Source organism: Taudactylus pleione, unplaced genomic scaffold (assembly GCF_031769625.1).
Source record: "Taudactylus pleione unplaced genomic scaffold, aTauple2 ptg000012l, whole genome shotgun sequence".
NCBI lineage: Eukaryota > Metazoa > Chordata > Amphibia > Anura > Myobatrachidae > Taudactylus > Taudactylus pleione.
Genome location: NW_028284415.1, coordinates 2,585,495 through 2,611,012, shown reverse-complemented (window position 1 = coordinate 2,611,012; position 25,518 = coordinate 2,585,495). Strand labels below are relative to the sequence as shown.

General features: G+C 46.6%; 1 protein-coding gene across 3 annotated transcripts in view; it reads right to left on the bottom strand.

Annotated features, from left to right (window-relative positions):
• The window catches only part of CEP112 (centrosomal protein 112), a 561,355-nt gene that overhangs the window by 510,426 nt on the left and 25,411 nt on the right, over positions 1-25,518 (bottom strand). For all 3 annotated transcript variants that reach the window (XM_088467969.1, XM_088467982.1, XM_088467976.1), the window contains exon 4: positions 25,194-25,357. In XM_088467969.1, the coding sequence (XP_088324095.1) occupies positions 25,194-25,357 (164 nt within the window). The remainder of the gene's footprint in view (positions 1-25,193; positions 25,358-25,518) is intronic.

Genomic DNA, 25,518 nt, shown 5'->3' with positions numbered 1-25,518 from the left:
CGTTTGGATCCGCATACAATGCTTGCAGGCATGGATCAGGAAGATCCATGCTGCAAGCATGAAGACACAGATGCATGGACGGATTTCCGTCCGTGCATCTGTGTATTAAAAATAAATAACCTGTGGAAAAAAAAAACAGTGAGGCCCCTCCCCCAAAAGAGCAACCAGCCCCAGGCTTTAGTGACCCAGTGCTGGTTGTGCAAACTACAGGGGACAAACGACGTAGGGGTCCCCTGTACTTAAACACACCAAGCACCGGGCTAGTCAGAACCAGCCCTGGTTGACAAAATACGGGGGACAAACGACGTAGGGGGTCACCCGTATTTTGCGCAGCTCTGACCCAGTCCTGGTTCTGGAAATACAGGGGGAAAAAATTAATAGGGTCACCTTGTAATATCCAGAACCATCACCAGACTTTCTAGCGGGGGGCTAATGCCCAGACCGGGGATCCATATGGAGCTGGGGACCCCCCCAATAAAGGGGTCCCCCTCTCCAGGGCACCACAGGCCTAGGCTGATAGCCCGGGGCTATCCCCGGCACCCCTGGAGCAGTGGATGACGGGTTGATAGTGTAGTGTGGTGTAAAAAAAAAAATAGATGAGATAATATTGTCTTTTGTTGTGGAACTACAGGTCTTAGCAAGCCTCCCCCCGCATGCTGGTATTTGGAGAACCACAAGTACCAGCATGCGGGGAATTACGGACCCGCTGGTACCTGTAAGTTCCACAGCAAAAGCAATATTAAAATAAACACAAGACACACACACCGTGCAAAGTGTAAGTTTATTAAACATACATGCACTCACACATGTACACATACTCACCTATGTATCCCCGGAGCCCATCACGTCCCATTGTCCAGTAGAATCCATAGGGTACCTGTAAAAAATATTATCCATACTCACCATCTCCTATGCACAGACTTCGGTACTTCCCGAATGAGAGCACAACGGCGGGATTTCACTACGTAATCCACGCCGCTGAGCGCTCATTGGCTGAGAGAGACGAACCTTCCGCCTCTCAGCCAATGAACTGTTCCCACCATTGAAGTCAATGGTGAGAACCGCAAGGTAACTTAAGGTTACTTTCCAGCTTCTCTCCATTGACTTCAATGGTGAGAACCGCTCATTGACTGAGAGGCGGAAGGTTCGTCTCTCTCAGCCAATGAGCGCTCAGCGGCGTGGTTTCCATAGTGAAATCCCGCCGCTAGACTCTCATTCGGGAAGTACCGTCCTTATAGGTACTAAAGTCTGTGGGTCTGCGAAAATCGTGTTTTTATTTTGCCAAGTCCAGGGATGCCTACTTTGATGAAGAGGACCCGAACTTTGCAAAGGAGATGGTGAGTATGGATATTTTATTTACAGGTACCCAATGGATTATCTACATGGACAAGAGGACCGATGGCTATAGGGACACATAGGCGAGTATGTGTACATGCGTGTGTACATATGTGAGTGCATGTATGTTTAATAAACTTATACTTTGCACGGTGTGTGTGTCCTGTGTTTATTTTAATATTGCTTTTGTTGTGGAATTACAGGTACCAGCGGGCCCGTAATGCCCCACATGCGGGTACTGGTATCTGATCATTAGGTCTACGTGGTCTAGATAGACAATGTTTGGGTAGACAATGGAAGATAGACAGGTAATAGGTCGACAGGGACTAAAGGTCGACACACTAAAGGTCGACTATTAACTAAGTTGACAGGTACTGAAGGTCGACATGGTCATTAGGTTGATACTTATATGGTCGACATGCAAATGGATGGTTGACACTTTTTTTTTAGGGTTAGGTACTTACCGGAGGGTTAGGCACTTACCCCGACAGTTAAGGTTAGGCGCTAGAAGGGACAGTTAGGGTTAGGCGCTAGAAGGGACGGTTAGGGTTAGGCACCAGGAGGGAGGGTTAGGCACCAAGGGGAAGGTTAGGGTGAAGATTAGGGCTAAAAAACAAACATGTGTCGACCATTTGCAAGTCGACCATATGAGTGTCAACCTAATGACCATGTCGACCTTGTTACTAGTAGACCTTTAGTGTGTCGACCTTCAGACCCTGTCAACCTATTGCCTGTCTATCTTCCATTGTCTACCCAAACATTGTCTATCTAGACAATGTAGACCTAATGATCCACAACCCCTGGTACTTGTGGTTTTCCAAGTACCAGCATGCAAAGGAGGCTTGCTTGGGACCTGCAGTTCCACGGCAAAAGACAATATTTTCAACACTTTCAAATGCACTACACTACATAAATCAACCCAGCACCCACCGCTCGAGGGGTGCTGGGGATAGCCCCGAGCTATCAGCCTAGGTCTGGGGTGCCCTGGAGAGGGGGACCCCTTTATTGGGGGCGGTCCCCAGCTCCCCAGGGCGGTCAGGGCTAATGCTTTGGCTGGGGGAACCGGTGATAGGGTTCCCCTGGCTGTGGCATTAGCCCCCCGCTAGAAAAAGTCCAGTGCTGGTTTTGATAAAACAGGGGGAACCCTATTAATTTTTTCCCCCTGTATTTCCAGAACCAGATCAAAGCCCAGTGCTGGTTGCTCAAAATACGGGGGACCCCTACGTCATCTGTCTCCCGTATTTTGGCAACCAGGGCTGGTTCTAACTAGCCTGTTGCTGGTTGTGCTTAAATACAGGGGATCCCTACATAGTTTGTCCCCCATATTTTGCAGAAGCAGCACTGGGTCACTAAAGCCCATGGCTGGTTGCTTTGGGGGAGGGGCCACACAGTTTTGTTGTTGTTGTTTTTTTTTTTTTTTACACAGGTCTTCATTTTTTTTTTAAACACAGCAGTACGGATGGGTCTCACTTATCCCGTCTGTGCATCTTTGTTTATGTTTTTACAGACAGATGCATGCATCACGGATATCCCTGCAAGCATCTGTCTGCTATCCTGCACGATTTAAAGATTGGCAAATATTTAAATCATACACGATAGATCTTGTGACTCATCATGCAGCTTTTGCTGCACATCGTGTCTTGGATTGTCGGGGAGCTGCTGGCGAGAGTTCAAGGGAAACTGCTCACGATATTGTATCGTGTGCACATCGCATAGTGTGTAGGCACCTTAAGTGCTGAGTGCAACACAGACTGTGTAATGGTTAGCATCACTGAGATTGAAGGTTTGATTCCCACTACTGCCCTAACTGTGAGGATTTTGTATATTCTCCCTGTGATTTTGTGGGTTTCCTCTGGTGTTCCAGTTTCCTTCCACACTCCAGAAATATACTGTTTGGTTAATTGGCTCCAGACAAAATGAAACCCTACAGTGTGCGTGTGTGAGCATGTGGTAGGGAGTATAGATTGTAAACTCCACTAGGGCAGGAGTGGATGTGAACGGGCAAATATTCTTTGTAAAGCACTGCGGAATGTGTGTGAACTATATAAATAACTGGTAATAAATAAGTGTGTGCACCTGCATTTTCTTTTTTTCTACATTTATATTCTGCCAAAAATTTTTAGGTGAACTTTAATAACTGTACATACAGTTTTAATAAATATTATATTTTAATAAATATAGGTTTGTTTACACTCAGTAATTTGCCATTGCAATATTTATAGAGCACAGATCTACCTGCTAACTTGTTTCTGATAATGCCAGTTCAATGAACACCTCTCTGTAGCAAATATTTTTGCACATACATTACCGCTTATATTTCACTTTTGAATGTATAACAGTTTCCTTGTAATAGTACAAGCTGGAATTTACCTAATTGTCCCAAATCCCACTTCAAGTTCAATTAATTTAGGTGCGACTAAAGGCCCCCATACATCAGCAATTGATTGCAGCAATCGTGCAATTTGTAATCAATTGTGTATAAAAATCTTTCCCTTTTTCAATCGATTACAGATTTGCCACAATCGATTGAAAAAGGGAAAGATTTTTATACACAATTGATTGCAAATTGCACGATTGCTGCAATCAATTGCTGATGTATGGGGGCCTTTAGTCACGTCCACAAGTAAGTGCATCTACAGTATATACTGCACTTACAGTACCACTGGACAAATGGATTTTTGTTTGCCGCCTCATAGTACGTAAGTCCATTAGTCTGGGGCGAGCATTTCTATGTTGCTGCAACCGCAACTTGTTCCCTTGGCGTTTAAATGAATTGAACTGGCCTTTCAGTAGATTATTCACAGTGGTGAAGTGGCAAGTGGGCAACAGCTAAAGGGCACCTACCTTTCTGATGCTCAATGTAATGAGAAAATACACTAGAAGACTCATTTTTTCTTTAGACAATATTTTACATGTTTGTTACCGCATTTATATTTACAGTATTAACAAAATGAGGAGGCAAATGTTGGCTTGGATGTTGTAACATTATTGAGTAAATGATAGAAATATTACAAAGCAGCAGAAAAATATGAGATATGGTAAGAACTTACCCTTGTTATCTCTATTTCTACGAAGTCCATAGGGTTCCACAGGATACCTTGGGTATAGGTGTGACGTCAGTCGCAGGGCACCAAAGAGTTAAGCTTTCAGCCTCCCAGGATGCACTAGGTCCCCCTCCTATACCCCGCCCCCGGGCCAAGGCACCTCAGTTAGTTACCAAGCCATAGGCCGGAGGAGGAGAAGGAAGAGAGAGAACAAAGATCTGGACACATACAAGAATCACATTCTCACCAGAGGGAGACGGAAAACCGGTGACCAGAGCAAAGCCCATCTGCAGCACAGGTGCGACAGGGCGGGAGTCCTGTGGAACCCTATGGACTTCGTAGAAATAGAGATAACAAGGGTAAGTTCTTACCATATCTCATATTTTCTACTTCAGGGTCCATAGGGTATCCACAGGATACCTTGGGGATGTCCCAAAGCAGTATCCTTTAAGGGTGGGGACGCTCCTGTGCAGAAAGGAGAATCCGCCGCCCGAAGGAAGCATCCTGAGAGGCGAAGGTGTCAAACCTGTAATACCTCACGAAGGTATGGACAGAAGACCACGTAGCAGCCTTGCAGATCTGAACTGCCGAGGCACCACGTCGAGCTGCCCACGAAGGACCCACAGACCTAGTGGAATGAGCCTTCAGAGAAGGAGGGACCGGTAGGCCTTCATGAAGATAAGCTTCAGAAATAGCCATACGGATCCAGGCTGCCAAAGTTTGCTTTGAAGCAGGCCAACCCTTTTTACGGAAGCCAAAGAGGACAAACAAAGCGTCCGACTTCCTAAACGAAGAAGTGCGGTCAACATAAGTCCTTAAGGCCCGCACAACATCCAAAGAGGCCTCACCCACGGAAAGACCCGGTGAGTTAAAGGCCAGAACAACTATTTCCTCGTTAATATGAAACTGGGAAACAACTTTGGGAAGAAACTCGGGCCGAGTGCGGAGCACTGCCCTGTTCCCATAAAAAACCAAGAAAGGGGGTCTACAAGAAAGAGCCCCTAACTCAGAAACACGTCTGGCCGAAGCAATGGCCAGAAGGAAAACAGTCTTAGCTGTTAGCCATTTAAGATCCACTGAGCCCAGTGGTTCAAACGGCGGTCCTTGGAGAGCCCTCAGGACCACAGCCAAATCCCAAGGCGCCACAGGTGGAACAAAGGGCGGCTGAATGCGGAGAACACCCTGCATAAAGGTGCGCACATCCGGGATTGTAGCAATCCTACGGTGAAACCAGACAGATAGGGCCGAAACCTGTACCTTCAAAGAAGCAAGGCGAAGCCCATGATCTAGTCCCGCTTGCAGGAAGGCGAGAATCCGAGACAGACGAAACTCCCGCGGTGCATAACCTCTCGGTCGACACCACTGGAAGAACGTATGCCACACGCGATGGTATATCCTCGCGGAAGACGGTTTCCGAGCTCGTAACATGGTACGCACCACAGAGCTGGAAAACCCCCGGGACCTCAGCATGGCCGTCTCAACAGCCACGCCGTCAAAGACAGCCGAGTCAGGTCCGGGTGAAGGCAAGGACCCTGAGACAGAAGGTCCGGTCGTAGCGGCAACCGCAGAGGAATGTCCACGGACAGACCCTGAAGGTCTGAGAACCAGTGCCGTCTGGGCCACGCGGGAGCTATCAACAGGAGTGTCCCTCCTTCCTGTTTGAATTTCCGGATTACCCGTGGAAGAAGGGAGACCGGAGGGAACAGGTATGCGAACCGGAACGTCCACCGGACGGACAGAGCATCCACCAGAGACGCCCCTTCGTCTCTTGTGCGAGACCCGTACACCGGCAACTTGTTGTTGTGCCGGGACGCCATGAGGTCGATTTCTGGAAGACCCCACCTGTCCACCAGTAGTTGAAAAACGTCCGGGTGCAGGGACCATTCCCCCGGATGAACGTCCTGGCGACTTAGAAAGTCCGCCTCCCAATTGAGCACTCCCGGGATGAAGACCGCTGATATGGCCGGAAGATTGCGCTCCGCCCAAACCAGGATCCGAGAGACCTCTACGAGAGCCGCCCGACTGCGAGTTCCTCCTTGCCTGTTTATGTAGGCCACGGTGGTAGCGTTGTCCGACTGGACCTGCACCGGGCGACCCTGGAGAAACCGCTGTGCCTGCTGGAGAGCATTGAAGACCGCACGGAGTTCCAAGATATTTATTGGAAGCTCCGCTTCTGTCGGCGTCCACCTGCCCTGGAACAAGTGTGGACCCGAAACTGCTCCCCAGCCCCGAAGACTGGCGTCCGTTGTCAACAGGACCCAATTTGGAACCCAGAACGGACGTCCCTTGTTGAGGTGGGTCGTCTGTAACCACCACGTAAGGGACAGGCGAACCTCCTGGGTGAGCACAATCGTCTGGGACTTCAGAGACTGAGTCAGCCCGTTCCACTTGGACAGGATCAGGTGCTGCAGAGGTCTGGAGTGAAACTGGGCGTATTCCACCATGTCGAACACCGACACCATGGAGCCCAGTAACCTCATCGCCGAGTGTAAGGACACCCGGCGGCTGTGCAGACAACTGCGCACCCTTGACTGTAAAGCAGAGATCTTGTCCTCCGTCACGAAGATCCTTTGCTGTCCCGAGTCCAATAAGGCTCCAAGATGCAGAATCCTCCGAGACGGGATTAGAGTGGACTTCTGCCAGTTGATTAGCCAGCCGTGCCGTTGCAGCAGTGCAATGGTCAGGTCCAAGTGGCGTAACAGGAGCTCTGGAGATCCTGCCACCAATAACAGGTCGTCCAAGTACGGCAACATGCGGACTCCCTGCAGCCGCAGAGTAGCCGCCATGACAGCCATCACCTTGGTGAAAACACGTGGTGCTGTTGCCAGGCCAAAAGGTAACGCCCGAAACTGGAAGTGGTCGCTGCTGATTGCAAACCTGAGGAACTGTTGATGGCGCCAAAGAATAGGGACATGCAGGTAAGCGTCCTGCATGTCCAATGACACCAAGTAGTCCCCAGGTTCCAGCGCCAGAATGATGGACCGTAGGGTCTCCATCCGAAACTTCGGGACCCGCAAAGACTTGTTGAGTGCTTTGAGGTTGAGAATCGGACGATATGACCCATTGGGTTTCTGTACCAAAAATAGATTTGAATAGAAACCCTGGCCCCTCTGGGAGAATGGAACCGCCACTATAACTCCAGCCTGGAGCATAGTGTGCAATACCTTCCGCAGCTCCGTAGCCTTGTTCCGGTCTGATGGGAGACCCGTGGTGAAGAAGCGAGCCGGGGGTCTGTGCCGGAAGGAGAGGGCGTATCCGTGGGAAACAACCTCCAGAACCCAAGTGTCTGTCGTAGTGGTCGACCAACACTGGGCGAACTGTAGCAGGCGGCCTCCCACCCTGGGATCCCCCAAAGGGAGGCCCGGACCGTCAGGCCGCAGGCTTGTCATCTGGCTTGGGGGCCGGACGTCTGGTACTCCATGCCTGCTTCCGGGGCTTGACTGATTTCTTAGGGCCAGCCTGTCGAGGAAACGACTGTGGTTTGGGCCTGCCCTGGGCCCTAGATGACCGAAAGGACGATGGTCCCGAACCAGAAGGAGCAGCGGCCGACGGGAGACAGGCAGATTTGGCTGCCGCCAGCGTGGCCACAATCTTATCCAGATCCGGACCGAAGAGAACTTCTCCGGTAAACGGCAACGCTTCCAGACCTTTCTTGGAATCTGCGTCCGCCTTCCAGGATCGCAGCCACAAGGTGCGACGAGCAGCTACCGCTGCTGAAGAAATTCTAGACACCAGAGTACTAATGTCTAGAGCCGCCTCGTTGATGTAGGTGGCCGAATCACGGAGATTGCCAATCAACTCCGCCTGATCGGCCGGACAGTCGGATTCAAAAGAAGCCTCTAATGAATCCGCCCAGCGCTCCATCGCTCTGGCAACCCAGCAAATGGCCATAGCCGGCCGTGCTGCCCCCCCTGCAAGGGAATAAGCGGACTTCAGGCAGATTTCTACCTTGCGGTCCGTAGCATCCTTAAGGGAGGACATGGATGGCATCGGCAATGTGGCACTACGGACAAGACGGGTCACGTGAGAATCCACCTGTGGAGGGGATTCCCACTTAGCAAAATAATTATCCGCGAACGGATAAGCCACCGCCAGGCGTCTCTGCGGCTGGTATCTTTTGCCAGGTTGTTTCCACGCCTCCTCTAAATGGTCCACCAACTGACCCGAAAGAGGAAAGACTGTGGCATCGCCCTTCACATCTTTGAAAAAGGCATACTTAGATTTAGCCGCTGGGGGAACTTCGTCCTCAATCACCAAGGCTGTGCGGACCGCCCGAATAAGTCCAGGAATATATACTTTGGACTTAGCATCAGCGTCCTTAGTATGGAGAGGTTCCTGATCGTAAGGATCCAGAATCTCCCCATCATCAGACGTCCCTTCGTCATCCTCATAAGGAGCGGACAGAGACGCCACCGGCCTTTTATGAGGCCGCATCACAGACTCCCCTTGCAACACATCCGACAAGTGCTGTACAGAACTCGTCAGGGAGTTAACCCACGCTGGCTCTTGAGAACCCGGGAGCGGGGAAATAGGGAGACTGTGGGGTACCACCAATTGTCGTGGGAACCCCTGCATGGGTGACGACACCACAGACTGCTGGGACAAACCCATCGGAGTAAACGCGGGCTGCGGAGCTAACTGACCCACTAAAGCTGTTAACGCCTGAGCGAAACAAGCCCAGGGCGGCTCCTGTACCGGTGCTGTAACCGTAATAGGCCGCGCCATGGACAAACACTGCCGGCAAAGGCCCTCCGCGCTACCCTCCCCCTCCGCTAACGGTACTTTGCACGTGGTACACTGTAGCCGGAGGGGAAAATCACTTTCAGACATGATGGCACCACGTATGTGACCTCTCTCACCAATTAAGTATTAAATAGGCGAGAGACCACCCTGCAGCACCGCACCGCAAGGGCTTTAGCAGAAGAACAGGGACAGTAATAAAGCTGACAGTTTAGAGAAGAAAAGTTACAGGCAGCAGCGCTAGCACAGTCACATACAATGCAGAAAAATAACAATTCCTGCACTAACAGCGCTGATCACTCAACTACACAGACACAGGGCCTGGTAGGACACAGCGCTGCATACACAGACCTGACCACAGCGGAGGAGAGGTATGCGGGGGGACCCAGACCACGATGCTTCCGTCCAGCGCTTCCAGCAGCGTTCACCATGCGTTCTGGAGAAGATGGCCGCCGAGGAGCAGAGAGGAGGCTGGCCTGGGGGAGGAGCGCTGCCACAGGACCAGTCGGCAGCATGCAGAGAGGGCTGTGTGCAGCGGGGGAGGCGCCGGCTGTGAGACAGGGAAGGCGCGCTCCCCTGGCATGCATTTAACCCCTGGGACGCCGCAGCGCTACCGCTCTGCTGCGGTCCGCTGTCCCAGGGGGTAGTGGAAGCGCAGGTTGGTCGCCTGGCTCCACGCTGCAGCCAGTCCCCAGGGAGCCCCCTGCCTGGGGACTTAGGACCATGTGATCAGCGGGGACCCACCGCGGGACCCCGCTGCTTACCTCTGTCCCCCTTGAATCCGGCCATGGTCCGGAGCATCTGGGGTCACCGCTAGCTGTGACCCCAGACGCCCACCAGCATCCCCGGATCAGTACCGGCGTTCTGGTACCGGCGGGGTGTAGGGAAGACAGCATGGACGTCAGGACTGACTGTCCATGCTGTTCATCCAGATGTGCAGCCACAGCTGCATGAAGAATAAGCTTCAGGGGCTCTTCTAGCCCCCACTCCAACAGGTGCACCCGACTCCGGCCGGGCACCAAACTAAACTGAGGTGCCTTGGCCCGGGGGCGGGGTATAGGAGGGGGACCTAGTGCATCCTGGGAGGCTGAAAGCTTAACTCTTTGGTGCCCTGCGACTGACGTCACACCTATACCCAAGGTATCCTGTGGATACCCTATGGACCCTGAAGTAGAAATTACATATCTAATATGTATACATAAGAAGATATGCTGAACAACAAGAAAGAGTATTTATGGTGTCCAACTATCATATACCTCCATGCCTGATCCCCATATAGATATCTGACCCCATGGCAGAAACAGGTCAAGCGCTCCCTAATAAATTACAATGAAATATGGTGATCCAACAATGAAACATTGCAGCACACTAAAAAAACACACATTGGGTGAGCACAAGAGAGCTTTCTAAAATATGTAACAAGTTAGTACACAAATAAACAATATAATATGATCAATATAAACTAATTTTACAGAGTGATCAAAAATCAAACGGAGGGAGAGAGAGAAAGAGGGAAAACATCTTTTAACATCAAAGGAAATTTTCAAAGGAATGACTTAAAGTGGCTGTACAATTTATGAGACAGCGATAAACTTCATTTTCAAGCAGCAATAAATTATTCACTAGAAAAACATACATATGTCACATATTATAAACTATTCCCAGCTTTGGGCTGGGGGGGGGTTTCTCCTCTTTAAAGATTCCGTCACACTTTCTTAGAATGCATGAACTGCAGTCTCAGAATGTGACCTGGTCGCAGCGCAGACACCTTGGACCATCCTCTGTATCTATAAGCCACTGACCACTGTCATCCTTATCACAAAAGACAGTCTACTAATCACATGGTAAGGATTTGAACATCCACAGTTTACCCACAGAAACCAGCAGTGATCAGACACGTCACTGAATGGATCTAGCCAACCTCAACATCTGTCCCTTTTCCCTTACAGCTTTCTGGTATGCCCAGTTATGTGACACAAGGCATGTGAGCAAAATCTGTGTAGTTGTGACTGATACGCATAGAGATTTATTTTATATGTTATACTTATATATATATATATATACACATACATACATACACACACACACATACATACATACATACACACACACACACACACATTAGTAGTAGGGGTCCGGCACTCTCAACCTTCAGTGTTAAAACATTGGGGTGCTCTTTAGGGAAACTTTAACAGGATCCCACAAATATATGCAATCTTTCTTAGGAGGAAAAGATCAAAGGCACTCTCCAGATTTCAGCACAATTAATCGGCTTTATTTAACACATCAAAATAATTTGCCAACGTTTTGGTTCTAAACGAACCTTTGTCTAGGCACCAGTTTCAGAAACATCACAGGGTTACTACATTGGAGTAAATATGACAGTGTAAGCTTCATAGTCTAACATGCCCTTCTGCTATTGTAATGCATTGGTATAGTGTTACATACTATTTTAGACTAATGTATGTTACCCAAAGTATAAATATATCTCTTATGCCACGGTTTATTCAGGTAGGTGCAAGCAACCCTCCTGGGTGTTACTATGTGGTATGAGTGCATGGATCCCCCTGGCACTAGTTTATAGGGTAACTACTAAATGGTATTACCTGGTGGTGGTATCGGTGTACTGGTAGAGCAGTATTTGCTCAGTCTTACCTGTGATTAGTTTAGTTCTGTATAAGATCACGCTGGGTGCGTGCTGTGTTCAGCTGTGCTTGCTGTTTATGTACCTCACGACCGGAAGTACGGCTTGGCTCCGGAAGTGTAGTCGCACGAGAGAGAGAACTATTCCTATACAAATTAGCGCTATATGCCCTTGCATCATAATTAGGTGCAGGATCTACATGATTATATTTATAATATTAATTCACTGGGAAGTCAGAATCTAGCACATATCAATTTATAAGAAAATATTCAATGGGCAGTTTTCATTTAGTCCCTGGGGGGCAACAGTGTCCAATTGGTATATCCACCAGCTTTCACATCTTTTGAATTGCATCGGTCTGTCTCCTCCTCGTTCAGGTGGGTATCCAGTCAATAAGTTTACATTTTAAGCATGCCACCTGGTGTCCTCTTTGCGCAAAGTGTCTGGCCACTGGTTTGTTAGAGTGCTCACTGCTTATTGCGGCTCTAATGGATGCCCTGTGGTTTGCCATTCGTTCTCTAAAGTTTTGTGAGGTTAGTCCTACATAGTATAGGCCTGCAGTGGAGCTTCCACTTAATTTTTATAGGTCTACCCGTATGTGGTTGGGCCTGAGATAATCAAGCTGCATGTTATACAGCAGCGGTAGCTTCCAGGTTTGCTTTGCATTACCTTGGTGATGGAATTTGTGGCTTCAGTGTTGGTCATAGTAATAGTTCTTTTAGATTGGGCTCTCTTTTATAGGCCATCATTGGTGCTTTGGTACTTGCAAAAGGTAGAGTGGGGTCCGACTTGATGATTGGCCAATGTTGTCTGACTGATTTTTCAGTCTGTTTTGATTTATTGCTATATTCAGTAACATAGATTATCCGGCCATCATCAGCTTTTTTTTGTGATGGGTTGATGAACTTAGTTTTATTTAGGCATTTCTTTAGTAGGGAATGTGAGTATCCCTCTCTTTGAGTCTGGATGTCATTTCTGTTAGTTGGGTATCTAGTTTAATTATGTCAGAGTTGTTACACAATACTCTGAGATATTGGGAGATGGGTAGACTGTCTTTAAGGGCTGGTGGGTGGTGGCTTGTGGCCATCAAGAAGAGGTTACGATCCGTGGCCTTTAGAGGGTGGTACCCAGTTTGTCTCCCTCACGGAATATGGTAATGTCCAAGAAGTTGATTAGGTTTCTGTCATAGTGATGGGTGAACTTGACCGGATGTTCTAGTGCATTCAACTGTTCTATCATATTATTGAGTGAGGTCTCTGTTCCTTTCCAAAGTAGGAAAATGTCATCAATGAACCGCAAGCATAGTGCTATCTGTTCTCCATAGTGTGGTATTATATAGGTCTCTTCATACTTCGCCATATATAGGTTGGCATAAGCTGGTGCTAGATTCGACCCCATAGCGGTCACTGAGCGCTGTATATAGTATGCCTCTTTGTATTTGAAGTGGTTGTTATCCAGGACTAATTCCGCTATTTCAACCAGCAATCTGGTTAGTTGTTCGTCCACTGGTGTTTTGCAGAGCGCTTCTTCCACGGCTGCAAGTTCTTCTGTATGGGGATGATCGTATATAGTGAACAGACATCCATCGTTGCCATCAATATATCTCCTTGGATGATTATGTGTTTGAGTTTATTTGTCAGGTCTCCAGTGTCTATGATGTAGCTTGGTATGTTTACAACGAGGGGCTGTAGGTGGTAATCGATGTAGACTACAAGTGGTTAAAGTATCGATCCTCTGGCTGATGTAATCGGCCTACCCGGAGGTTTGTCCAACGTTTTGTGTATTTTGGGGGGTGATGTATATTATAGGGCATACAGGGCTGTTAACTGTAAGGTATGCCAATGTATTTTCATCCAGTTGCCGTGTTGCTAGTGCGTGTTGTAGCACTGTATCCACTTTATTTTTTACCTCCCCCATTGGGTTATATCCTGTTTTATGGTATGTCTTTGTGTTGTTTAGTTGTCTTAGGATTTCTTCGTTCCAATTTTGGATGACCACTGCCCCGCCTTTGTCCGCTGGCCTTATTACCAGGAGTTCATTTCTGTGGAGGTTATTGAGTGCTTGTTTTTCATTCCTTGAGAGGTTATTGTAGTATCGTGTTTTTTCTTAGTGTTTGTTTCCTGGTTTATTAGGCGTAGGTTTGTTTTGATGCTGGGGTTGGTAGTGGTAGGGTCGAACTTAGATGGGCATTTGAATGGATTGTGATTTCTCTGCACTGCAGTGTTCTTGAAGTGTTTCTTTAGTCGTAGTCTTCGGCCAAATTTTTAGTGGTCTATTGACCAGTTGAATTTATCATGCCTATTGGTTGGTACGAAGGATAGGCCTTTTGCTAAGAGGTTATATTCATCTGTTGTCAGTGGGTGGTCAGAGAGTTTAAATATGATGCTCACAGCCTCTTGCCTCTTCCTCTTCTCCTTCCTTGTGTGGCTCCCCCTCCTCGGGTGAGGTCTATTGGTGATACTGTGTCTTCCTCTCTCGGTCGGTTTATTTCTATGTCATATGCAGTAATAATCCCCTGCGGCCTATACTATGTAGGACTAACTTCACAAAACTTTAGAGAACGAATGGCAAACCATAGGGCATCCATTAGAGCTGCAATAAGCAGTGGGCACTCTGACAAACCAGTGGCCAGACACTTTGCGCAAAGTGGACACCAGGTGGCGTGCTTAAAATGTAAAACTTATTGACTGGATACCCCCCTGAACGAGGTGGAGACAAACTAATGCACCTCAAAAGATGTGAAAGCTGGTGGATATACCAATCGTACACTGTTGCCCCCCCCAGGGACTAAATGAAAACTGCCCATAGAATCTAGCATGTATCCATTTATAAGAAAATGTTCAGACTTCCCAGTGAATTGATATTATAAATATAATCATGTAGACCCTGCACCTACCAATGATGCAAGGACATATAGCACTAATTTGTATAGGAATAATGTATTATTATCATGGTGTTTATGAGCGAAACTGTCTCTCTATGAAAAAAAAAAAAAATATATATATATATATATAAAAAAAGAATCGATAGTCTAGGCACCTGGCGCTTCCTGATATTTTAGTAAACCATATAATATTCAGATGTGTCCATTTAGAAAAAGTTCATGGAAAACAACACACTTCTCCGTGTAATGGAGGTGGCAGCTTTCTACTCAGGGTACTGGTTTGAACAAGACAGCTAAGTAGGTCTGGAAAATGGGAGAGAGGAAAATGCGCCTAGTAGTGTAATAATTAAGTGAATTAGGGTAGACACACAACAGGTAACCCTCTTATATGCGTAGCAGATGTTCTCTTGAGGATAATCGGTGAATACATTCCAATTTAGGTGTTCTAGTGTGTCAAAGAAAAAAACAATGCAAAATATAAATATTAAGATCCAGTGATGTACCTATGACGTTTAGGACTAGTTACTATATTACCCTCTTCCTAGAGGATATTACTATAATTTAGAAATAAATTCTTATATAGAAAAAGGTAAAATACATTTATTAGAATTTACAGAGATAAAGGGGTATATTCAATTAAGAATCCAAAAAAAGGAGGATGCATTACAAAAACAGGTTAAAAACAAGGAGAGGAATAAAATATGCAGAATACGTTATATAATATCTAAAAAAAAAAATGTATAAGACTGAGTAAAAAAGGCAAAAAAAAAAGTGCTTTGTAGTGCAGTCACTCAGTATAGTAGTCCGTTTTTAGTCCATGTATTGGTGGGTGGAGGAGGACCCAACGCGTTTCATCCTTTCTGGATTTCTTCAAGGGGAACAGGAGGTTCATGCCTTTTTAACTCAGCTAATTCTTATACATTTTTTAGATATTATATAACTTATTCTGCATATTTTATTCCTCTCCTTGTTTTTAACCTGTTTTTGTAATGCATCCTCCTTTTTGTGGATTCTTAATTGAATATACCCCGTTTTCCCTGTAAATTCTAATAAATGTATTTTCCCTTTTTCTATAACTAAGAATTTATTTCTAAATTATACTAATATCCTCTAGGAAGAGGATAATATAGGAACTAGTCCTAAACATCATAGGTACATCACTCGATCTTAATAATTTCCATTGTTTTTCTTCTTTGAAACACCTAAATTGGAATATATTCACCGATTATCATCAAGAGAATATCTGGTACGCATATAAGAGGGTTAACTGTTGTGGCGCATTTTATATATATATTTATTAATACATACACACAGTACCAGTCAAAACTTTGGACACACCTTCTCATTCAATGGTTTTTATTTATTTAAATTATTTTCAACATAGTAGATTAATACTGAAGACATCAAAACTATGAAAGAACACATATGGAATTATGTTGTAAACAAAACAAAAAAAAAGTGTTAAACAAATCAAAATGTTTTATATTTTAGATTCCTCAAAGTAGCCCCCTTTTGCTTTGATGACAGCTTTGCACACTCTTGGCATTCTCTCAATCAGCTTCGTGAGGTAGTCTCCTGGAATGGTTTTGTATTAACAGGTGTGCCTTGTCAAGAGTCAATCTGTGGAATTACTTGCCTTCTTAATGTGTTTGAGACCATCAGTTGTGTTGTGCAGAGGTAGGGTTAGTATACAGTGGACACTACTATTTGACTACTGTGGTAATCCATATTATGGCACCAAACACTCAACTCAGTAAAGAGAAAATAACAGTCCATCGTTACTTTAAGACATGATGGTCAGTCGATACAAAAAATTTCAAGAACTTTGAATGTATCCTCAAGTGCAGTTGCAAAACCCATCAAACGCTATGATGAAACTGGCTCTCATGAGGACCGCCCCAGGAAAGGAAGACCAAGAGTTACCTCTGCTGCAGAGGATAAGTTCGTTAGAGTTACCAGCCTCAGAAACCATTACTTAACAGCACCTCAGATTAGAGACGACATAGTCTTCACAGAGTTCAAATAGCAGACAAATCTGAACATCAACTGTTCAGAGGCGTCTGCGTGAATCAGGCCTTCATGGTGGTATTGCTGCGAAGAAGCCACTACTGAGGATGAACAACAAGAAAAAGAGAATTGTTTCCAAGAAACACAAGGAATGAACATTAGACCAATGAAAATCTGTATTTTGACCTGATGAGTGCAAATTTGAGATTTTTGGTTCCAACCGCCATGTCTTTGTGAGACGCAGAGAAGGTGAGTGGATGGTTTCTGCATTTGTGGTTCCCACTGTGAAGCATGGAGGAGGAGGTGTTATGGTGTGGTGGTGCTTCACTGGTGACACTGTTGGTGATTTATTCAATATTCAAGGCACACTTAACCAGCATGGCTACCAAAACATTCTGCAGCACCATGCCATCCCATCAGGTTTGTGCTTACTGGGACCAGATTTTGTGTTTCAACAAGACAATGACTCCAAACACAACTCCAGGCTAGGTAAGGGCTACTTGACCAAGAAGGAAAGTGATGGAGTGCTGTGTCAGATGACCTGGCCTCCACAATCACACGACCTAAACCCAATTGAGCTGGTTTGGGATGAGTTGGACTGCAGAGTGAAGGAAAAGCAGCCAACAAGTGCTCAGCACCTCTGGGAACTCCTTCAAGACTGTTGGAAAACCATTCCAGGAGACTACCTCATGAAGCTGATTGAGTGCAAAGCTGTCATCCAAGCAAAAGGGGGCTACTTTGAGGAATCTAAAATAAAAAACATATTTTGATTTGTTTAACACTGTTTTTGTTTACAACATACAATCAGGTGTATAAATATTGGGACAATGACAGAATTTTCATATTTTGGCCTCTATTCACCACCACAATGGCTTTGAAATGAAACAAACAAGATGTGCTTTAACTGCAGACTTTCAGATTTAATTTGAGGGTAATTACATCCAAATAAGGTGAACGGTGTAGGAATAACAATGGTTTCTATATGTGCTGCTGTGTTCAGCTGGGACGGCTGAGAAAGTCTGCTTCCCAGTTGAGAACTCCTGGTATGAACACTGCTGATATTGTGGTGAGATGCTTTTCAGCCCAGACTAGAATGTGGGACACCTCTGTCAGAGCCACCTGACTGCAAGTCCCTCCTTGGCTGTTTATGTATGCCACCGTGGTGGCGTTGTCCGACTGTACCTGCACAGGTTTACCCTGCAGGACCTGTCTTGCTTGCTGGAGAGCCTTGAATACTGCCCGCAGTTTCAATATGTTTATTGGAAGAGCAGCTTCTACCGATGTCCACCTTCCCTGAAAGAGGTGTGGACCCATCACCGCTCCCCAGCCTCGGAGACTGGCATCCGTCGTCAGAAGGGCCCAGTCTGCATTCCAAAAGGGGCGCCCCTTGTTAAGGTGAGCCGTCTGTAGCCACCAGGTCAGAGATGATCGCACCTCCGGGGAAAGCACCATAGTCTGTGTATTTATCCTTTGGGGTGACCCATTCCATCCAGAGAGGATCAGCTTCTGCAGAGGTCTTGAGTGAAACTGGGCAAACTCCACCCTGTCGAACATGGATACCATGGTTCCCAGTAACCTCATTGCCGAGTGAATAGACACCCGGCGACTCTGCAGGCAAAGACGGACCTTTGCCTGTAACGCAGAGATCTTTTCTCCAGTCACCAAGATCCTCTGATGTTGGGAATCCAACAGAGCTCCTAGATGGAGCATCCTCTGTGATGGTACCAGGGAGGACCAATTTATCAGCCAGCCGAGAGACTGCAATACAGAGACTGTTGGTTGCAGATGGCGCTGAAGTTTCTCTGAGGACTCCGTCAGTAACAGGAGATCGTCCAGAAAAGGTAACAGGCGGACTCCCTGCAACCGCAGGTGGGCTGCCATGACGGCCATAACTTTGGTGAACACCCGAGGTGCTGTAGCCAGACCGAAGGACAGAGCCTGAAACTGGAAGTGGTCCTTGACCACTGCAAATCTGAGGAAGCACTGGTGTGCTGGGACAATAGGGATATGCAGGTAAGCATCCTGAATATCCAGCGACACCATGAAATCCCCAGGTTCCATTGCTAAAATAATGGAACGCAGGGTCTCCATCCTGAATCGGGGAACCCTCAGAAATTTGTTGAGGGATTTGAGGTTGAGTATTGGCCGGTAGGACCCATTGGATTTCTGCACCAGAAAAAGATTAGAGTAATACCCCAATCCCTTCTGAGACAAAGGAACTGGCACTATAACTCCATTCTGGAGCATCGAGTGCATTACCTTCTTGAGTTCCCGGGCCTTGTCCTGATTGGACGGAAGGCCCATGGTGAAAAACCGGCTGGGAGGCCTCCTGCGGAAGGAGAGGGTGTACCCCTGAGAGACCACTTCTCTGATCTCATGTGTCTGAAGTGGTCAGACACCAGCTTTGGGCGAATTTCAGAAGTCGGCCTCCCACTTTGAGGTCCCCCAAAGAGAGGCCCGTCCCGTCAGGCCGAAGGTTTGTCATCGGACTTGGGAGTGGGACGTCTGGTACTCCAGGCCTGCTTCCTGGGCTTTGCAGGTTTCCTAGGAAAGGACTGTACCCTGGGTCTGTTCTGCATTCTGTAGGGCCGAAAGGACAAAGAACCCGCTCCTGATGGGACAGTAGTGGAAGACAGACACGCAGACTTGTCTGCTGCCGAAGTATCCACAATTTTGTCTAGATCAGGGCCAAACAGCACTTCTCCATTGAAGGGTAACCCCTCCAAACCCTTTTTGGAATCAGCATCCGCCTTCCAAGAACGCAGCCAAAGGATTCGACGAGCCGCTACTGCTGCCGAGGAGATCTTGGATGCCATGAGGCCCATATCTAAAGCTGCCCCATTAATGAAGGTAGCTGAGTCCCTTAAATTACCCACCTACTCCATCTGTTCAGGTGACGAGTCTGGGTCCAGGGATGCCTCCAAGGTATCAGCCCAGTGGTCCATAGCTCTTGCCACCCATCACACGGCCAAAGCCGGTCTGGACACGCCTCCTGCAAGGGAATAAATAATTTTCAAACATATTTCTACCCTGCGATCCTTTAAGGAGTACATAGTGGGCATAGGCAACGTAGCACTCTTTACTAGACGTGTGAATCCACTTGTGGCGGGTTATCCCATTTTGCAAAATAATTATCTGCAAAAGGGTATGCCACCGCAAACCGTCTAGGGGGCTGGTAACGCTTACGTTTTCCACGCCTCCTCTAAATGATCCACTAGCTGATCAGATAGGGGAAACACCGTAGCATCACTTAATATCCGTGAAAATGGCATATTTTGATTTAGCTACAGGAGGAGCGTCATCCTCAATAACCAAGGCCGTGCGCACCATGAGCCATCATCTGTCGTCACAGCATCCTGATCTTGAGGAGGTTGCAGCTGACGCTTCTGCGCCCGCACAGACGACTCGCCCTGTAACACCTCTGATAGCAGTTGTACTGAGGTAGACAGTGAATTAGCCAACGCAGGTTCATGGATGACCTGAGAGGGCGACAACGGGAAACTCTGGAGGTACTTTTAACTGTTTAGGGAAACCCCTGCATAGGGGACGACGCCATAGACTGCTGTGAGACGCCCATCTGGGGACACGCAGGGGTTGTCGTTAACTGGCCCACCAGGATAGTAAGTGCCGTAGCAAAACAAGCCCATGGTAGCTCCTGCACAGGTGTAGTGACAGAAGTCGGCCGTGCCAACCGCAGGCACGCCTTACATAATCCATCAGAGTTACCATCACCCTCTCACCCTCTGCCAATGGTACCATGCATACAGTACACTTAGGCGGAATGGGGAAATCTTGCTCACTGTCAGACATACGGAGTGTGTGACCCGGAGCTGTATGTGACCACCGCACTTCACAACAAGTTGTATAGTGAGGTATAAATCCCCCTTGCAACACCGCACCGCAAGGGCTTGTTAGCAGAGAAGAAGAAAGGGATAGGGAAAATAGCTGACAGTATGTGAAAGTAACAGACAGCAGCGCTAGCCCAAAGTCACATACAATGCAGAATATTGAAAACCCTGCAGTATCTGCGCTTCATCAACTAACCAGACCTCAGCCTGGTAGGAAACAGCGCTGCATACACTGACCTTGCACCGGAGGAGAGGTATGCAGGAGGACCCAGACCACGATGCCCGCGTTAACAGCTTCCAGCAGCGTTTGCCACATGTATTAAAATGGCCACGAGGAGCAGAGGGAGGGCTGGTCCGGGGGCGGAGCGCATGCAGATGCCTAACCACCTTGTGGAGAGGCCGTGTGCAGCGGGGGAGGCGCAGGCTGCTTAGCAGGGAAAGCGCGCTCCCCTGGCATGTATTTAACCCCTGGGATGCTGAACATTTACTGTTTCTGTCCAGTCCTCAGTCCCAGGGGGTAGTGGAAAGCGCAGGGATCAGTAGCCTGGTTCCACACTGCAGCCAGTCCCTAGGGAGCCCCCTGCCTGGGGACTAAGGACTGTGCTATTCGGCTGGGACCCACTGCGGGACCTTGCCGCTTACCCGAACCCCCGTAAATCCGGCCACAGTCCGGGCAACTGGGGCCACCGCTAGCTGTGACCCCAGTCACCCACCAGCATCCCCAGATCAGTACCGGCGTTCTGGTTCCAGCGGGGTGTAGGAGCGACGACATGGACCTCAGTACAGACTGTCCATGTTGTCTGCTCGTTAGATGTGCAGCCACAGCTGCATTGAAGAACTTCAGGAGCCGTGCAGACCCCCACTCTGTACGATGCATCCGACTTCGGCCAGGCACCGACGAAAACTGAGTGCCTGAGGCTCGGGGGCGGGGTATAGGAGAGGGACCCCAGTGCATCCTGGGAGGATGGAGAAGTTTTTAACTCTGTGGTGCCTGGATGTCTGCCGCCATCGCCTATCCTGTGGATACCCTATGGACCCTGAAGTAGAAATATAAAAATATAACATATATAAAATAAATCTCTGTATGCATATCGGTATCATTAACAACTACACAGATTTAGCTCACATGCCTTGTGTCACATAACTGGGCATACCAGAAAGCTGTAAGGGAAAAGGGACAGATGTTGAGGTTAGCTAGATTCATTCAGTGACGTGTCTGATCACTGCTGGTTTCTGTGGGTGACTGTGGATGTTCAAATCTTTTCCATGTGATTAGTAGACTGTCTTTTGCGAGAAGGATGACAGTGGTCAGTGGCTTGTAGATACAGAGGATGGTCCAAGGTGTCTGTGCTGCGACCAGGTCACATTCTGAGACTGCAGTTCATTCATTCTAAGAAAGTGTGACGGAATCATATATATATGCGCAAGGCCAATGAAGTGCATTCAATAACCATGTACGATCACAGAATAGCAAATAAAATGGGGAGAGGAATGGAATGATGAAGCACTATCCATGGTAACTTTCACCTATAGAACAGCAGCACATTATATAGACAGGAATTATGCATTAGGCATAATAGGCTCACACATAAGGACAGCAGAGGCTGAAAGGCTGCGTGTACACCAAACATTTCTTCTTTCATTAGCAAAGAAAAATAAACTAACAGTAATAAATATAATATGCTGCAAGTTTCAAAGAGATAATTGCCAAGTTAACAGGGAGCTTTCCCTGATGAACATGACTTAGGGTAGCATCACAAATCATTGCTACATACTGGCAAGGATATGTCCATAAATTATTCTACTTAAGTGACGAAATCAGAATTCATTAATTAAAAGCGATGATATATCATATATCATTAACAGACTTATCATACAACTGTAGACTTTGCACATTGCACATCATACTTTTGCAGACTTTGCACATTGTACAGAAACAATGACACTCTATAGGCACTAGTCTAAATCACAGAGCTTCAAAAGCAAACAGCATTTTTGAAACCGTGTGTGATAAGAGAAAGCAAATATTGGGTTAAATTTATTTAAACGCGATTTATTCGTGTCTGAAGGTAAGTGCGTTTATATGATGCACTTATATTTTTATTTTTTTGCAGCCCCAATGGTCTGCATACAAAATTCATGAGTCCGGGTGTAAGATCATGCCGTAAGCGGGAACGGGGGCAAGTTGTAGAGACGTTGTCTGTTTCCACACCGTTACAACAGCAACTCCCATCTAATTTAATTGACCCCATAGTGATGCTATCTTTTCACAGTGGGGAACAATGGATGCTGCCAGATCCACAATTAGTGCAGTACAAAAAAAACACAAGCATACTGACTTGCCAGTCATCCCAGGGAAATGAGTAGTGCACCCAGAGTATTATCAGAAGCAATGAGGACTTTGTTGAGGATAGAGCCCTAAAAACCGTGACTATCAACCAGAATTCATAGGGTACTAAATACTATATATACTGTATATCTATTTTATGACGACTTTGGTCTATGTATGTGGGCTTTAATATGTTATGTTTATATTGTTGTTTCTACAAATGGGGAGAGACGAGGGGGGGGGGGTTACTTTATGTAAGAATCTAATATCAATCAGAAGTGCATGTGTTTATATACCTTAAAATAGGATTAAATTAGATATTTCAGATTGAATTTACAAATGTCTCCTCTAGCACTAGTGGTGGAAGTCCCCAAGAGTCTGAAGAGAACAAAGTCTCTGTTCTGTATAGAAACTCTAGTGATGAATGGGTTTCATGCAAAAACTAACACGGCTCCAGCCACACGATGCACCATGATATAACAGAGCTCACAGTGTCCACATGACATTAGAAATTAATCTGGAGTCTTTCAGCAGCCCTCACAGCTTACTTAGTGTTCCCGCTAGACCGCGGGCAGTGCATGGAGCTGAGGGTGCGGGCAGGGAGTGTCTGCACGCTCCCGAAAAGGGGGCGTATCCTTGTGAAACGCTCCTAATTTGTTACACTTGGAGGCATGCCCAGCACTTACAGCTTTCCCAAAGTTCTCCTCTCACTGTGAATAGATGGCTTGCGCAAGGCATCTATTCGCCCAGGGAGATCGGTCTCCACAATATTTCCCACCTGCGGGACATTGTGGCTCGTGGGTGGGGAAAGCACAGGGCAGACTGATTTAGCGGGGTGCCGCTAAAAGGGCAGTGCCCATTCTGCCCCTTTAAAATCGTCCAGGGCACTGCGCCCCCTAAAACTGACTAGCGGAAACACTAAATGTGGTTATTGAGCACTAAATAAACCAACAAATGCTATGGCTGTCACTGTAGGTTTTCTGGCAAACAAAATGCAAGACTATAATAATCTCCATAATGACATCAATTTACTCCCAACCTATGCATCATCTAGGAGATCTCTTCCTGCAGAACATCTTTTTCCCAGCAGAATCATTATTCCAAGTCCAAACCAAGAAACCCACAGCAAATAGCAGAGAGCATACTGTAAGATGGGCAGATAGGATGATAAATGCATTATTTGTATGTTATAGTGTATAGCAGTGGTTCTCAAACTCGGTCCTCAGGACCCCACACAGTTCACGTTTTCCAGGTCACCCAGCAGGGGCACAGGTGTAGTCATTGCTCACCGACACATTATAAAAAGATCCACAGGTGGAGCTAATTATTTCACTTTTGATTCTGTGAGGAGACCTGGAAAACATGCACTGTTTGGGGTCCTGAGGTCTGAGTTTGAGAACCTGTGGTGTATAGTGAAATGTCCTTACTTATCCTTTCCTTGGTTGTCAACACAGACCTTAGTGTTCATTCTAGCACTCTGCATCTGTCACAATCAGTGCAGTTCCTCTTTCTTGCCTGGGGTGTCTCTCTGCTCTGGTGCTTCTAGCACACTCTGGTCTGTATCTCACCAGTTTGTTGCATCAGTGGAGCGTGCTAGAAGCAGCAGAGCAAAGCGACACCCCACACAGGAAAGAGAAACTGCACGGGTTGTGACTGGTGCAGCATGCTAAAATGAATACTAGTCCTGTTTTACCAGACGCTTCATGATCCATATTCAACTCTCAGCTGGATAATAACAGAACAGTGAAAATGGACCTCAAGTTATGGGCTCCGTTAATATACAGGACTGCAGCGTCAGTGTATGGACCTATTATATATCCCACTGAGCAATATCTTGTCATGGAGACATTTATTCTCTCACTATACAATGCTGTATAGGTTTATTCAGATCTGCAATAGAACCACATACATTCTCATTGAGCACCCTTACTCCTCAGTACTGATAATGTGTAAATAAACTATATATAATTGAATTCCTTAACTATGAATAAATGTCTAGAGTCTGCCGGTTAATACACACAATTAATATTCTAATTTTTAATTAAATAACATTTCCCAAATTATAAAACCTTACTGATGTAATATTGTTTGCTTAGAAATATTGCCCTTAGGAGTACTGTATAAAGAAATGATAAATGTCAAGTGAACTTTTTGTTCACTTGAAAAGTGTCAGTTATTCCTGCTGAAAAGATAATTTATATTTATTCTACACTTATAAGTGCCATATTAAGCCACAATTCAACAGAAAAGTGAATATTGTAATTCAATAGCAATGTTATAACCATTTGAGAGCTATAATCAAAAGGATGGGCAGAGTTACACTTTAACAAAAGGTGATAATACCACTTTTTACACTACTTACCTGGTTGGAGAAGTGACAAATGCTGAATCGTCCTTTACTGTCAGTTTCCAGGACTCATTAGCTTTTGGTTCCTTGGACTCCAGCTCTCCCAACACCCAGTCTGGTAATCCCCCAGTGCCAGTGCTCTGAAACCTCCCATAAATGGGCTCATCAAAATAGATTGACTGTAGAGGGGAAAAACAAATCAGTTAAACAATATATAGCTAGAGTACCAATCCGACAGACCCAAGATCCGCAACTAGTCCCACAAAGCCGTGATCCGGAGCCAGTCCAACAGAACAGATATATGACAAGGCAAGTGTAAAAATTAGAGTTATGGTATAAC